Here is a 15972-nt window from a genome sequence, read left to right as displayed (position 1 = left end):
GTTTTCAGTGTGAACCCTGGCCCTCATATCAATTAGTGGCTTCATCCAACAATCACAGAATTGTGTTATGTTCCTAATGGCTTCCCCAGACTCATTCCATTAGAGCAAAAAAGGCAATCATTCTGAAACTCTCGCATGTAGGCTTCAGCTGGTATTCTGCTCCTCTCGCCTTTCTTCTCATTGCAGGAAAAGTGGGAAGAGTAGAGCTCGAAAAGGCAGTGGCTTACAATGAGCTGCTCCCATTCTGACCATGGCCTACCCTCGGCTTTCCAAGGATAACAGAAACTTGGAAGCGGTAGAGGAGGCAGGGGTCTGGGCTGCGGAAGAGGCCACACCCCATCCGATTACTCAGTGCAGTCAGCCGCAGAGCAATTCTGAATACTGTTGTGACTTCACAACCACATACAATAACTTTTGATGGACCCTCATGTGTCATCACAGTCTTACTATAACAGTGCGGAAGCACAGTCGTCTCATTTGGCCCTGTTATGCCTTTGTGCTCTCTTATGCACTTCAAGAGTCTGATCTTAATAAGATGCTTTTCTCGATCAGGAATTGTACTTGTCAACTTTTGGAAGTTGTTCAATTCAAATATTAACTATTCTTTCTCCAAGACACGTGAAATCCTGGTGGCCGAGTGTTGTATCCTCCTCCTCCTCCTCTTGCTCCCTTCATTTCCCCATGCCTATAGAAAGAGAATACAATAATATTAATGTTAATAATATTAAACTGTCATAATATGGTAATATTAATTATTTGTACTGCTATGTGACTATGCAGAATGTGTAGTGTTAACTGGCAAGATAATATCCATCTTTCTGTAACAGAGAACATGCTGGTGTTTATTTATTCTTTGTGTTTCTAATTTGTAAACCATTACCTATGCTTTAAGAATTTGTGGTGCTTCATCTTACCCTCAAAACTAGGTTCGGTCACCTTGTAATCAACCCTTGTCTTTACAGGAAGAAGCTGATGTAGCTGAAAAACAGTTGAAGCAAGAACCTGCCCAGGTCACCTTCTCAACATCCGCTGTCTCAAGCACCCAGGAGGTGTTGTACATTAATGGAAATGGAACCTACAGTTACCATAGTTACAGAGGCCTAGGAGGAGGACTCATCAACTTGGCTGATGCTTCCACCAATGGTGAGCATTGTTAGCAGTCTATATGCGCATCTGTATGTGGTCTGTGTACCAGTTTGTTTTTGCATGCTGTAGTGTGTAAAAAGTACATTATTGTGTGTGGATCGAATACATGTGACCGTTAGTGGTATCACATGTTAAGTATGATTGCCAAGCGAAAGGGTTCTGCGAATTACAAGCAGTGGAGCCTTGAAGTCAGTCAAGGACCCCACTCACCTCACTCTTTTGATATGTTTAATTTCTTGAAGCCAAGGGATGAAGACAAACTGGCCTATGAATCTCGGTGATCACAGCAGGGAACGCGCCAATGTGTTAATGGCATCTGGGTCTTAGTAAGTTTAGCAAAGGAGCCACATGATGTGTCCTCAAGCGCAAGATGGGGAAATGTGCTTAATAACATATGTTAGGTATGAAGCCATGTTCAACGCGAAAAGACACACCTGATCCTTTTAGGAAGTGGCTCTATTGCTATGGCATAATGTTCAAAGTCTTGTCTGAAATGGCATGTTTCAGGACTTTCGTAGATAATTTATATTTATTTTGATTGTGCTTTCAACAAATAGGAGATAACAAGTGGCGGCTGGCAGGGAACAGGGGCGGGGGGGAAAAGGCAGCGGGGACAAATTATTAAAAAAGAAAACACTTATCTCCTCGCGCCACAGCCGCCTTCATATCTTCTCCCTTGTTGTTGTAGAGTCTGGAATCTCATAGGCTCCGCTAAGCCAATCACAATGCTGCAACGCAGTTTCGTGATTGGCTCCCGTTAGCCTTAGCTAATCACAGCTGTAATGTAGCCTGAGTGGGGGGACATGCAAAAGTGTGCAGACTGTTTGGCTGGCCATAGATGGCCGGCCAATTAGTCCTGCGCACTTAGTGTGCACAGTAAACTCCTCCTCACTGAAAACAGTCTTGCACCAGACATCTAGCAAGGCAGTCATAGTAGATGGCAGGACACTCAGGCTTAGATTTAAGAAGCCCTTGCATTGCCATTGCGTTACATGTTACATACAGTGACAGTCATCAAACAAATGGAGGGATGTAATCACATCCATATTGTTCCCATTCTGTAATACCGTCACTGGCTGTAACAACTATACCTGCCAACAATCCACCCTACGTGAGTGATATTATCACCATATTAGGAACTCTGTACATTATATAAAGCTAAAGTAGAAATTAAGATGTACAAAAGGAAGAGACCAAAAGGCAAATCATCTTAAGCTTAGCGCCATGATTCTGGAAAAGCCCCATGCTACAGATCAAGCTCATTCCATCTCTCCTCCAATTGAGGTGTGAGCTGTAAAATGCACATCATCTGAAATTATGATTACCATACCAGTTCCCTTTCTGGGCCTATGGATCGTGTTCACAGTGTTAAATTAGCCCTTCCAGAATCTAAAGCGTGCACTGTTCTTCATGCTGTATTCTTCTCCCTGTTTTTTCTTGCACTTCGGCTGAGGCGTAGATCCAGGCACTAAAACATTACTGGTGGTGCCTGAGTGGATAATGGCATTTCAGACACTGTTTCGAATTTCCCCCACCACCTTTGGGTTGCCCATTGAGCCTTCTACCTCTTCAGCATCAATGATCCTCCAGTGTCAGAAATAAGAGAAGTGTTATTGCAAGAGATGAGAGGTGGGGACTTGGAATTCTAGCCAATTTTCGATTTAAAAAAAATATAAATGTATGTATTTCTTGGAAAGAGCCTTCAAGATGTAATTCAAAGACGCTGTGGTGGCAGAGCTGCAAGGAGTTAAATAGGACCCAGGAAAAATGTAATATGAACATAAAGGAGGATTTAGCAACATAAACGATCTTGAACTCGAGGTAATACAGGGTGATTTATGCCCAATCCAACCCGCACCTAATTTAAAATCTATTGAAGTCATTTTTGGGACAAAGCAATCCAAACATACTGACTCTTTCAAACAAAAGATAAAAAACACAAATAAGTAATTCTGCTGAAAACAAATCTTGATGGTGACTTATCAGCAAATGAAAGGTCAAGACAGTCTATTGGAGCTTAACCAGCAAACAGGTGGCATGCTAGTTTTAAAATATCTCATGGCGTCAACAGCAACTTATGATTTCACTTTGGCAGATGTGTTGGATGATTTTTTAAAACATATATCTCTGTTCCACACCCCAGGTATGGGTAAGGAAAACACTTACTGTCTACTATTCAGTACCTTCTTTATGTAGTTGCTCGTTGACATAATTAAATGTATTACTTTCATCTAATAAACAAAACCGTTTGTTACATTTTGAGGAATCAACGTTTTTAGGCTTACAACATTTCAGTTTCAACTTATCTTCAATCAGTCTATAGACTCATTTACTCTGCTCTGCATATGATTGTATTAAAGAAAGCTAAGTTAATGGGCAGAAAGCTGGATGAAGTCACCTCTGAGAGTAACTAGTATATTACAGTTGCTAACAATTTGAAAAGTCAATTGAAACTTAGCATAGCAACAAGTTCAAAAGGAAGAGCGTGGTGAACTACTAAACCATGGTCAATATAATCTGAGTAGAATTGATGTTCCTACAGAGACAAGTAAATGTTACAATACCGATTAAGATGGGGGTAAATCAAATTTAGATCCAAACCATCATGACCATTTAAATGTGCCCAGGTGGCAAGAGGATATATTTGCAGACCTTTTCAGTAAATATAATTAAATGTAACCAGAAATGGATTATTTTAAGAACAATTGAGTTGACCAAGAAAGGCAATATAAAGGCAACATTTTGTAAGTTCAAAACCCCTGAAAGATATGTCTTGTAAATGAAAATAAATTAACTATAACAGCAGATGCTCCTAGAAAAACAGTGGAAGCTAATGGCTTAGTGAAGACAAAAAGCATGCATAGACATACCCATTGATTCACAAAGAAAAAACAAGGCATGTAAGGTTTCAACCGGGCAATGACAGATTCTTGTACTGACAAAGATACAAAAGAAACAGAGACTTTCAATCCAATGGTAAATTAATTCAGACTACGTGTTGAAACTTGAATGTCTGTACATGTTAAAAAAAAAGCTTGGCCATTTCATGGGCACACAAACAGTGTCATGGGAGAAAGCATAAACCAGGCTAAAGAAACATTTGTTCATTCATAAATCATGTTTGTAGTGAATATATTGATCTGTGTGGCATAATATGCATACTATAATACAATAAGGAGGGCAAGGGTGGGAAAATATTTAATGACCTAGCATTGTTGCAGTCCCTATAACTACATAACAAACAATGTGCAACAATGGGTCAACTCTTTCATAGTGTAAATATATGATAAATTGATCTAGGATTTTGGATATATTTTGTGTCCTCCTCCATTGTTTGCTTAACACAAGTTTTCTCTTCTTAGTAATCTTTGGGAAAACACAATCAGAGGATTGACCAGACACTTGATTGATTTGGTATTGAACAAAAACAAATTAACAAATGAATTTGTTCCAAAGGAATTAACCTACATTTGATATAGAAACCAAATCCATGTATTGCATTTAATTTTTATCGTTTTTCTGGACATTTCTTTAAAAAGTAGTCTGATTGCAGTACAATCACAAATTCAAACTATGCTGGTAAATGTTCTAAGCTAGAACTACATCCTGTGGGGGATCCTTTTGCTCAAATATCATCTTGGGATATATTGATTTGGAATTTATGAGTTAACTCCTCAGACCTATTTGTTTAAGAGTCTCCAGAGAAAATTATGGAAGTGATCCTTGCCCACTCTTTTTTGAGTTTGCTAATTAATAAAAGCATAAACATCAGGAATGTATATGAGAGTATAACACATGATTACTTAGAAGTATAGAAACCTAGGTAGATATATTGCGGACCTATCAGAGCTCTTAAATAAATTACAGTCAATACAGAAATATATGGGTATGATTAAGTTTGAGCAATTGAAACAGGAAGTCATGTACATAATAGCATTATAGAATTTTCTATAAAAAATTAACATAGTGCATCAACGTCAGGTGAAAATATTATTAGGCCCGATTCACAAAGATAAATATACAAATGTATATTTACTCACAAGTAAATCTATACCTACAGCTAGATGTAACTCTCTGCTTTTTTTATATTCACCGCTTCTGAGAGGAGAGCTTCCTACAAAGAATTTACAAGAGTATAGCTACTTTTCATCTGCTGGTAACAATATCTGCTACTGTGAGAACACATGGAGAAGTGTAATGAAGTTTACTATTTTCAAAATGAAACAAATACATATATGTAGATATATGTGTGTATCTATCTATATATATAAATATATATGCGTAAAGCAATACTCTTTAAGGTATAGGGTGGCACATACATTATGCAAAAAAGAAGCAGAGAACTCTGGGTAGTTCCAAAGTTTAGGTAGAGGGCAGCTCCTGTATAGAGCACCCTACAACATCAGCGACACTCTGAATGTGCTCACCTCAAATGCATGTTTTTCTAGCAAAGATTGTAAGCATGGGATGAGCACAGTGCCATACACAGCAAGCTAGAAAGGGACAAATGGCCCGAAAGTGACTTCAACAGTTGGTCATCCACTAGCCTGTCTGAGGTGGTCCGACCACGACATCCTTAAGTCCAGCCGCTGGATTGCGATTCCGCCAGTCGAAGCGCCAATAGCCAGACAGAAGACCTCCGCCAGGATCCTAGATCCTGATGAGGTAGTGGTGGGGAAGTCAGTGGTCTGCCGCGGCAGTGCCGATTCCAGCACTGCCGTGCAGATTACGAACTACCTTACTGATGAACTGTTCATGGCAGGGACCCTGCCATGAACACGTTGGTGGTAAGACAGGAAATGGGGCCCAAACAGCGCCCCCGTGTTGTTTGCCTATTGAGCATTGTAGCGGGGGCACATGTTGTGCCCCCCTATGCGCGCACTGTGTGCCATGGACAACATGGTGCATGCTGCCAGTGCACGCACAATACTGGAGGCAATGCCGTGCATTGCTTCTGGCTTACTACGTGAGCAGAAGCATTTCACTGACACTGAGCCTCCACCGGCACACCACGGCCTAGGGGTCTTATTGTAATTTGGCGGTCGGGTTGCCGCTGGCTTGACGTTGCGTTCTGATCGCCATGATCGTAATCGAGCCCTAAGTCTTTACCCATTTCTACTGCAAAGTCTTCAAGCATAAAATTAGCACAATGCCATTTACACCTAGCTGTAAAATAGCAAATGCCTTTTACCACTCCAGGCACAGTATTCCAGCTTTGGATTGGTAAAATACCATCCAAGCCAACCTGGAATGAATAAAAGCAATCCCTAACACGTGTTTCGCTATGATTATACCTCTTCAGGTGAGTTTAGCTTTGTCCAAACACAAAGGTGCACCCAGTATAAGTCAAAACAATACTAAATATAATAGAGATGTGAAATAACTTAAAATATGCCTTATTATCCAGGAACAGTTGAAGTAAAATGGAACAGAAAAGTAACGTGTTAAATTGATTGTTCATTGCACACTAATTTTTAAGAACAATTTAAAAAAATAATACTCAACCCATTAGCATTTGTGTTTTATTCTATTTTTTACTTTTGACTTTTTTTAGTTTTTATGAAACTTTTAATTTAATTTTATTAAATTAATTTTATTACATTTTAGATTTTTTTTTTAAATCAGTAATTATTTTCTGTGCCACTAGATCAGCTTACTAGTCGTTTAAAATACCAGTCTATGTGTTTTGATTACTAAATGAACGCATGTGTGGTTTTAATGGTCATCTTATCATTGTCAATCTCAGGCTTGCCATCAGTCTAGCCCTAGTGGGCAAAATAATATTGACAAATATAGAAAAATATATTAAAATGAGAAAAACCCATTATTCAAAAATAATGCAAACAACAGTCAGATTAGACCTGCACAAATCAATAAAGTACAAATAGGCATAGAAAACATAATGCCCAAGTGAGCCATTCAATGTGAACCATACTGCAATAAGGAAATGTCCCAATAGCAATTGACAGACCCTATTCAGGAGGCCAAAGGGCAGGAACAGACTATTGGGCCACAACTGTGGGGATTAAGGCATTTTGACACTGCTGCCCTTGGTCTCTCTTACTATGGCGCTGCAAACTGAGCCAAGTATATCCCTTCCCGCATCTGACTCTCAGTGGTAGCGAGGCAAGCAGGCACAGGCTTCTCAGGAAGGTTAGTTAGAGGGTTCTCAAAGTAAGGAATCAATACCACCCCAGCAGCACAATAAGATACATTTTCAGCCCAGTAGCTTAAATGTGAGGAAATTCTGTATAGAAGCCTTTCAGTTCACTTTTCCAACTTTTCATATGTTCCAAACACAACACACTCCTTGAAATTCAGCTGTTCAGTGCCTTCTCTGGTGTGCAGTCCGGCGCGGCAGGATCACAATCAGCCCAAGTGTACCTGTTTCTCAGCAAATCATAAAGTACCTTATTCATTCCCTTCTGCATACCATGTAACTTTCCCCTCCCCCAGCGCCTGGAGACCCTCCCGGGTGAGTAGTGCGCTATACAAATGACGTGATTGATTGATTGATTGAATTTCAGGATGGTAGCCTGCATATCTTTCATATTACGTGCAAATGACTCACTGCTTTCTCATTCACTCTTGCTTTCTCTGCTGCTTTCTTTAAATAGGCTCCTATGAAGGTCATCTCCATGGACATGGTATCTAACTTGTACTCAGGGGCTGAGTGGGTTTTGTTCTTACTTTCAGAATTGGTATCTTGGAGTGAGTATTTGCATCCACCCGACAGCTCAGCGAGGGTTCTCAGCCACCGTAACAGTGCCTTCCACCCCCAATGTATACTGTATAATTTTATTTTTGGTATACTGGCAGGCTTTATCTTTCACCATAATGTGACACTCTCTAGTGGTGGGCTGGCGCACTAATTCTTCCTAATTGTATGCCTTAGTTATAACCAGCACCTCCACTTACCTGTTCCCAGGTCTCCAGTCAAACTCTCTGCAGTAATCCAAGCAAAAAAACTCATTTTAGCACAATATAACTAGCCTGGGAAAACCTGTCCAAGCAGACATCATTTCAGCTTTTCAGGGTTCAAGTGCATCAGCATTAGGGTGTGATGGCTGCATTGCCCCGGGACACCCTGCCGTAAGTGTCCAGGAGGTATATTTGGTTTAGCATGATCGGGTGCATCTGCCTCTCCACCTCGAGAAAGTTTGTTCTCACCCACAATATGCCAGGTTTACCTCCCGGAGTCAAATGCACTGCTTGGGCTCAACTTGCTTAGCCCTCTCGTCAATCTGTGATGATAAACAGGTGCAGCCCAGTCTCTGTAGATGTATATTGTTCCTTTTTCTCTCCTTTTGTATTGGCTTCTGCAATAGGTCTGTTTTTTTGTGCTGAGTCAGCGCTTCATTCGCATTGTACCTTACTGGTTTAGTTGGCCTTGTGATGCTACTCTCCAGGAAGTGTGTTGTCTCCTCAATACTCTGTGAGGCCCGACACAGTTCTATCTCACTAAGTGGCCCTAGCAGATACCTCCCAGTGTGGCTTCCTTAAGCAGATACTCCACATCTTTATGACCTCCCAGTCCCTTTATACCGTCAGGCAGGGTCTCGTGGGGCAGGCCATCATTCCTCTATATAATATGTGCCCTTCAGTGTATGGGATCTCCTATGTCGTGTGCTTCATTAGGCACTCCTGCTACTGTCATCTTCGCTCTGGCCACTAGACAGCTGCCATGTTTCTCTGGCTTGAGGTCCAAGAGGCGCACTGAAGGTCCTGCTGAAAGGTGAAGTGACGTCCCGCTGATAGGTGGTCCGACACTACGACCGAGCAACACACTTTGTTGGCATTTGATTCACCACCGTATTTCAGTGCTTTCGGCCGACAGATCATTTCTTTGCGGCAAGTCTTTAATTCGGATGATTGTTGTTGGGCGGAGTGACTTTTTGTTGACCTTGATAGCCACTCTCCTGATAAATTTTTATTTGAATGACTTTACAGAAAAATCGTTATGTGCATTATTTTAATTTGGAGCTAATTACTGTGCATTGAGTTTTGCAGTGCAAGAATATATAAATAAAAAGTTTCTATCACATTTACGAAATCAAAAATATGGTAAAAAAAGTTTCAGAGGTAACAAGTTTTAATGGTTAATTATCCAATGTGAACAGAATACACTAAAGACTGCAGCCCAATACAACTCCTATACTAATTTAGAAACGCAATTGTCAAACAGTCCTACAAATGTTTAAAAACAAATGAATGGGGACCTATTGATATATATTATTTTGTCAGTTAAACAGTGCCAAGAAGACACAGAACGCCAATAGAGTCCATGTTTGTGCCAGACTGAGACCTAGGTGTGATTTCAGACCGACTTCAATGAAGAAAATGTCAGGTAAACCTAGGTTGAAGGGGGTCACACTTGTTCACATTTTTACCTTAGAACTTTGGTACATTTGTAATCCTCAAAATCCTTCAGTAGGGTCAGGCAGAAAGGTAAAACCCATGATTGTGGAGCTCCCAGCGAAATCTACTGTTGTGGTGTCAAAAGTTCCTAAGGGACAAAGCCAGCTTTTGCAGCTGTTATATTTGCTTCGTCACAAGGATTAATTTTTTGCCTCACACCAGTTCAAAGTTCTGTGTTTGGACTTGGTCCCTTTTCGGTTCTCATTTTCCGTCAGTGGTGCTCGACAATAGGCAGTAGCTGATGAGGGCTCCATAGGGTGAAGTTGCACTTCCTTTTGTGTTCCTTTAGCTGTGATAACAGATAACTGATCTCTGAAGATCAGTTCAAATTCCTAAATAGCAGTGTCCTTCAGTTCTCTTTCCTCCGAAGTCAGAGAGAATCGTCTTTCTTACTGCAGAAATTCTTTCAGATTCAGGAATGTTCTGAAGAGGTGGTATGCTTCTGTCACTTTGGTACCATTTGGGATGTCCACTTGAAAAAGAAGGCCGTGTATCAGTCCTAGCTTTACAGCCTTTTGTCTTTATAAGTGGCGGCATTGTGGTTTAGAATGCTAGCAGCATAATACTTAGAAAGTTTCAAAAGAGTTATCTAAGGGACCAATGTACAAAACAGTTTGACAGTGGTAAACTCTGCAGAGCTCAAGATCACATGATAAGCAATTGTAAAAGAGTGTTTTCAAATGTACAAAAATGCTTTTATGAGCCAAAGGGCCATATGTACGAAAGTTTGAAATTGTGAGTTCCTAATTGCAGTTGGTTGCAAATAGAACTAACTCATTTTCCTTTTGGCTGATTCGTAAAAAATTTTTAGCATAGTAATGAAGTAACCTTTTTTTAACATTTTTCTTCCTTATGTTGTAGATGTAACTTAAAATATTAAGTCGGTACATATGGTATAGTATGCTAAACGCTAGGTGGTTGCATAGAATACCTCTTAGCTTGACTAGGTCGAATGAATTTATGTACCTCCATAAGTTTGTTTTTAATCTAATTTGGGATGTCATTTGTATCTATGTTTATAATGGTTTAATCCTATTTTAACTGCATATTTATTTGTGTTTTTATCTTTGTATACTTTGATGGTGTTTTGTACAAATGACTGAATAAAGTTATATATGATGATGATGATGATGACCTAACTCTTTTATATTCATGACGTGGGTCGCGGTTTGCGACCTGTTGGGGATTGCTAAAGACACAAGGATGGTGGCATGCTGAGGACAGCAGACCAAGATGTCTTTGTTTGCTTTTAAATAAAGCAATTGTTTTTTAAATGCAACCCATTTTTCCCAAACGGGATGTGTTTCAAAAAGAAAAATGAAATGTTTCTGTTTCATTTTTTAAGAGTAAGCAGTGGTCTCTGGTACCACTGGCTGTTCTTAAATTTTTCTCTCTCAACCATTCACAATGGGGAAAGGGTCTCTGGGGGACCCTTTCCTGTTTGCGACTGGGTTACCACCTACTTGAATTATGCGGTAAAATGCGAATGTTTGCGACCTGCGAAAGTCCCTTAACATGTCCCTTCCTAATACTGACTCACAAAACCCAAATTGCGATTCATTAACAAGTTACTGAATCCCTATTTGGGCTTTGTATATGTAAAAAAGCCTTTTTGCGTTTGCAATGGGCTGATTCTGCGAATCGGCTGTTTTCGACCGGCAAAAATGTTTGTACATGTCTGTCTCATGACCCTTACAAGTGATTTTATGCCTATTACAAAACACAAATAGGAAGGGATAAGAAAATTTCACCGACCCTTCAGTTTGGCAGTTGTAATGAAATGTATGTCTGCTTTGTGACTATAAGCGGGGTCACAAACCATTGATCGCAAATGGACACCTTAAAAGGGTTGGTGTCTGATTGGCAAGCATTCCCTGTGGGACACATTTCACTTTGGGAATCATGCCGGCAGTTTCTAGGCAGGGGAGCAGGGAGGCTGCCTTCTTCTTCTGTTGTGGTCCCAAAAGAGAGAAAAAAAAATGTCAAAGCAGCACAAGTTCTTTTAATGGCCATGGGCTAGTTAAAAAATGTTTTTCCCCATTTGAGAAACACACGTGAATTAGTCTGCACAGAAGACCCGAAAAGTAAAAAAGGCTTGAATTTATTGAAGACAGTGATGTTAATAATATTTTGAATCTCTTTCTGTATTGTTTTAAAAGTAGCATGTGTTTGATAAACATATTTTGAACAGCACTGCATTTCCTCTAATGCCTTAATAAATGTAAACGTCCAATCTCTGTATATAAAAGATGATATCAAACTTTATCTTTGGTGTCCCGTGGATGAAAGCATGTCGTGGCAGACTGCGCCATGTTTTGATAGCAAATTAAGATGCACATTTGCTCACTTCAAGCAGAACACAGAGCAATAACCAAAGTTGGTGTGTTATTTGCTTTGCAATGGGGGAGAGAGCATAACAGAGTCATATCTACCATGATATGGTGCTGTTTCTGTCTTCCCCAGCGTTCCCAAATTAGGCTGCCTAGCCGGAAGGGAATCATTCCAATACAAAACATTATGCTTAGACAAAGTTTAGAATTTTGCACACATTGAATTAGGGCTGTATAATGTAGCACACATTCAATGATTGAAACATTAACATACATTGAAAGAGTTCTCCTTGTTAACACCTGCCTCGAGGAAGCATTACTTGTTGGCGCTAAGGCCTCTAGCTTTGTTAGTACAAGGCGCTTTGCATCAAAAACCGTGGGTGGTAGAATGTGAACACCCATGTGCCACTTAAGTTATGCTCCCTCGACGTGAAGTAGATCAAAGCGCTATCTTAGTTACTTTCCAGCACAAAAACCAACAACTCTGCCAGCCTGAATCACGTTTTGTGATTTTGCACTGGCACAAGGTATTGATAAATCTGCCCCTGAGTATTACCCCCCTTCATGAGCTCTCTTAATAGAATCTAAAGAGTGGAACCTGTGACTAAAAAAAACAGTGTAGTTTTCAACCGGAGGACGTTGTAGCACCTGTCAGGTACTCTGGATCTATAAGTTCTGGAGCATAAAAACTGTGATGCTTATTTACTAAACTTGGCACCAGTGTTACTGCCACATATGGCTGCGTGGATAGTCCTTTAAAATGGTAAGTAATATTTACAGTTCGTTGCCTTGCAGGAGTCCTTGTACAAAGTTTAATTAATGAGGGTCTGTGAGGCAGATTTCCAAGAAACTGATGCATCATCATAGATCCGTCAGTTTCCTTGCTCCAGTGCCAAATGTCCTTCCGCCACCATGGATGTGCTGTATTTACAATGGATGTATGACGTTACAACGCATGCTTTTACCACGCATGCTGTTACAACGCAGGTTTTACTACGCATACCATTACAACGCATAGCGCTTTGGGGTGCTGGATAGTGAATAGTTTAATTTACTATTCCAACTCCAGTCCCCATGGACACTAGGGAAGGTGTTGGATAGTAAATTAAATCTATTCCCTATCCTAGAGCGCCCCCCAGCGCAATGCATTGTAATGGTTTTCGTTGTAAAACCTGCGTTGTAATAGCACTGCGTGGTAAAAGTTGCATTGTAAAGGATGTTGCCCATTTACAATACAGTGCTCCATGGCACAAGGAAGAAATACTGACTCATCTGTTGGCACAAAAGTGACGCATTGCGGGAGTTGCTCATGAAAGTAATGCAACTCCAGCAATGTGCCACACAGATAGGTGAGTCCCATACAAAAAGCCCTGCATCATTCCTTAAGCCTGGTCTGAGCAGGTGTAGGAATTTTGACGCAGTGAAGCTGTAGAGTGACGCAGTGAAATGTTGTAAATTTCACTGTGTCAGTTCTATATGGCTTTTTGAGTGGGAGCGACCACCCTACATATATTATACCTAGTGCAGGTATAATGTGACGCAGGCTTTACAACATGACGGATTTCCATAGATGTGTCATGTTGTAAATTGGCTGCATTGTTTGCGCCACCGTTGCCTCAAAACAAGTGATGCAATGACGGCGCAAGGAGGCGCAAGGGGCTTGTAAATCTGCCCCTCTATTTCTGTAACTGAAAGTGAATCTTAAAGAGGCTTTGATTGTGGGTTCTCTCTGACCATGCTACTGTGGGATCGTTTCCATTGCGCACATCAAATCCTTTGTTCAATATCCCACGTTAGTTTGCAAGATGGATTTGTTAACTCCTTACATGCGCTGCAAATTTACGAGCTGTGTGGGTGATTTACATAGTGGGCCGGATTCGGACGGTCCCCTGCCCTCGTGAGCACAAGCCCACTGTGACGCATGACGGCCAGGGGCCATCATGAGCATGCAATGGGTTAAAATTTGCATCACTTTAGTTAGAGAAATGTAAATCTTATGCAAGACCTCACGTTTCTGATCATGTTAAAAAATACTGAAAACAGCATATTTATAGGTTTGAAATAGAAGATCTTAAAACTTAGTCCAGAAAACAGTCCACTAAACCCAGACATTTCCTCCCCCATGTTGGATTTGGAAGCCCATACCCTTTTGACTGAGTGAATAAATGAAAATATGAGCACACTCCCTGATTTAGCTACATCATGTGATGTTTGATGGCGTCATATTTGAAGATTTGGAACTATCCCCGTCTCCTAATGTTCAGATTTTAATATAAGAAACTCAACATAGTTTGTGATGGCAAGAACAAGCCAAAGGCCCTCTTTTGTCTTATCACCAATATAAAACCAAAATAAATCTAGCGAAGTCTACATTGAAAGACTAATGTCGAAAGCTTGAGTACATTCTAGTGAATAGTTAAATGACAGGTACCCTGTGACCTTTCGTCTCCTTGACTCAACTTTGTGGGATGGCTTAGAATTTGCATCATACTTGCAGCAGCTTTAGTGTCCTGAAAAAGGCAGCTTAAATGTCCTCGAGAGAAGGTTCCTGTGCCAGAGACTTTAGTTATCTGCTTCATCTGTCCTACATCAGACTAATATCTCGACTAGTATTTTTCTTACTCAACTTTAGGTGAGGAAACCTAGACATGGTTCTACCAGAAAACTAGGCCATAATCAGATGGGTAATGGCAGATGTGTCTCTGCTCCCTGATTGTTGTGGCATTGTTCCCGTAGTTGAAGATAAAGATCCCTTGATGTCACAAACTATTAAATTGGGCACAAATATCCCTTATCAATGGTGGCATAAAACAATGTAACATCTTTTGGCATTTTGGAGTTAATTATGCGAAGAGGCATCGTGTGAACCTATTAAATATTTAAACTGGCCTTTGCATGTTGCATAGTAGCCACTGCATGAGCTTCTGCACACTACATGGCATGCCGCAAGTCCAAAAAGTTTTTCCCATACCACCCTTGGAAATATGCACTCAGACGGGCATAAGTGAGCGACGTCAGAGCAGAAGGAGAGGAGACAGCCCCCTTTACATGCTTATTGTTCTGAGGTTCAATGTTGGAGCCTAGAAGCACGAGTAAGAAATGTTTACACCGCTAAGCAAAGTGTGAAACAAACATTGGCAGTGCCAATCGGTCCCACTGGGGTATTTACATACAAAAAAGACCGATTGGCATAGCCACTGCTGATTAAAAGGTGGATGTGGTTTTGAAGTGGAACAGTAGCACTCCTCTAATTGTGAAAGATGTCATCATTCAGCATTGTGCCATCTTCCCGCTGCATACTGAAAAAAACACGCACTTCCTCTGGAGGGTGCAATAACATGCCAGTGAAACCGCAAATTAGTCCATATAGAAGTCGAGAATCCCTTTTGTGTCCCCTCCTCAGGGTCAGTCACTGTCCTTCGCCCTGAAGAGCTAATCAGCCTCCAGCACACGGTGGTGATTCAGGTGTCAACCCTCCTTTAGCTGACAGGCCACAGCAGAAATCTGATAACACTTGCTCCCATACCCTATTTGGTGTCTGTCAGCATTTTGCTTCAGAAACAAAATCCTGAGGACTGTTGTGTAATGTTGGGAAAGAAATCGAGACAGGGAAACCCAACTCCAATAAGCTGTTAGTAGATCGTTTTGGAAAACAGAAATCTGTCCACACTTGGGAGATGGTGGACCTCATTGAAAGGTGTTCTGAGATGATCTCTAGACCGGGTAACACTATTGGTGTAGGCCTTGAATGCATCTCCTTGTAAACAAGATATTCCTAAGTAAGCATTAATGCCACAGTGAACAAAAGTGCAGCTCTCTTTGCACAATGGGACAATCGGAGTGTTTGCAGAGATGGGGTTCATGAACTGGGAGCAGAACAGTACAAAACAGGATCTGCTTTCCCAAGGTGGCGTGCTTGTTTAAAAAGCCCATACTTACTGCATTTGGAGCAGGATGAATGATAAGTCTACCAACTGTAAAGCCAAATAGCTCATGTGAGTGGATGAAACAGAATAGGGAGCAAAGCCCCTAATAAATAGCAAAGCAACTGAGGTTGGCATGAAAGCCATCTAACCTT

General features: G+C 40.7%; 1 protein-coding gene across 4 annotated transcripts in view; it reads left to right on the top strand.

Moving 5' to 3' along the window:
• NOL4 (nucleolar protein 4) overlaps nucleotides 1–15972 on the top strand; it is a 713110-nt gene that overhangs the window by 694341 nt on the left and 2797 nt on the right. For all 4 annotated transcript variants that reach the window (XM_086965702.1, XM_086965703.1, XM_086965701.1 and 1 more), the window contains one exon: nucleotides 963–1143. In XM_086965702.1, the coding sequence (XP_086821828.1) occupies nucleotides 963–1143 (181 nt within the window). The remainder of the gene's footprint in view (nucleotides 1–962; nucleotides 1144–15972) is intronic.

Source organism: Lissotriton vulgaris, chromosome 4_1 (genome assembly GCF_964263255.1).
Source record: "Lissotriton vulgaris chromosome 4_1, aLisVul1.2, whole genome shotgun sequence".
Taxonomy (NCBI): domain Eukaryota; kingdom Metazoa; phylum Chordata; class Amphibia; order Caudata; family Salamandridae; genus Lissotriton; species Lissotriton vulgaris.
Note: the sequence above shows the minus strand (reverse complement) of the source record. Positions and strands in the feature narration are given on the sequence as shown.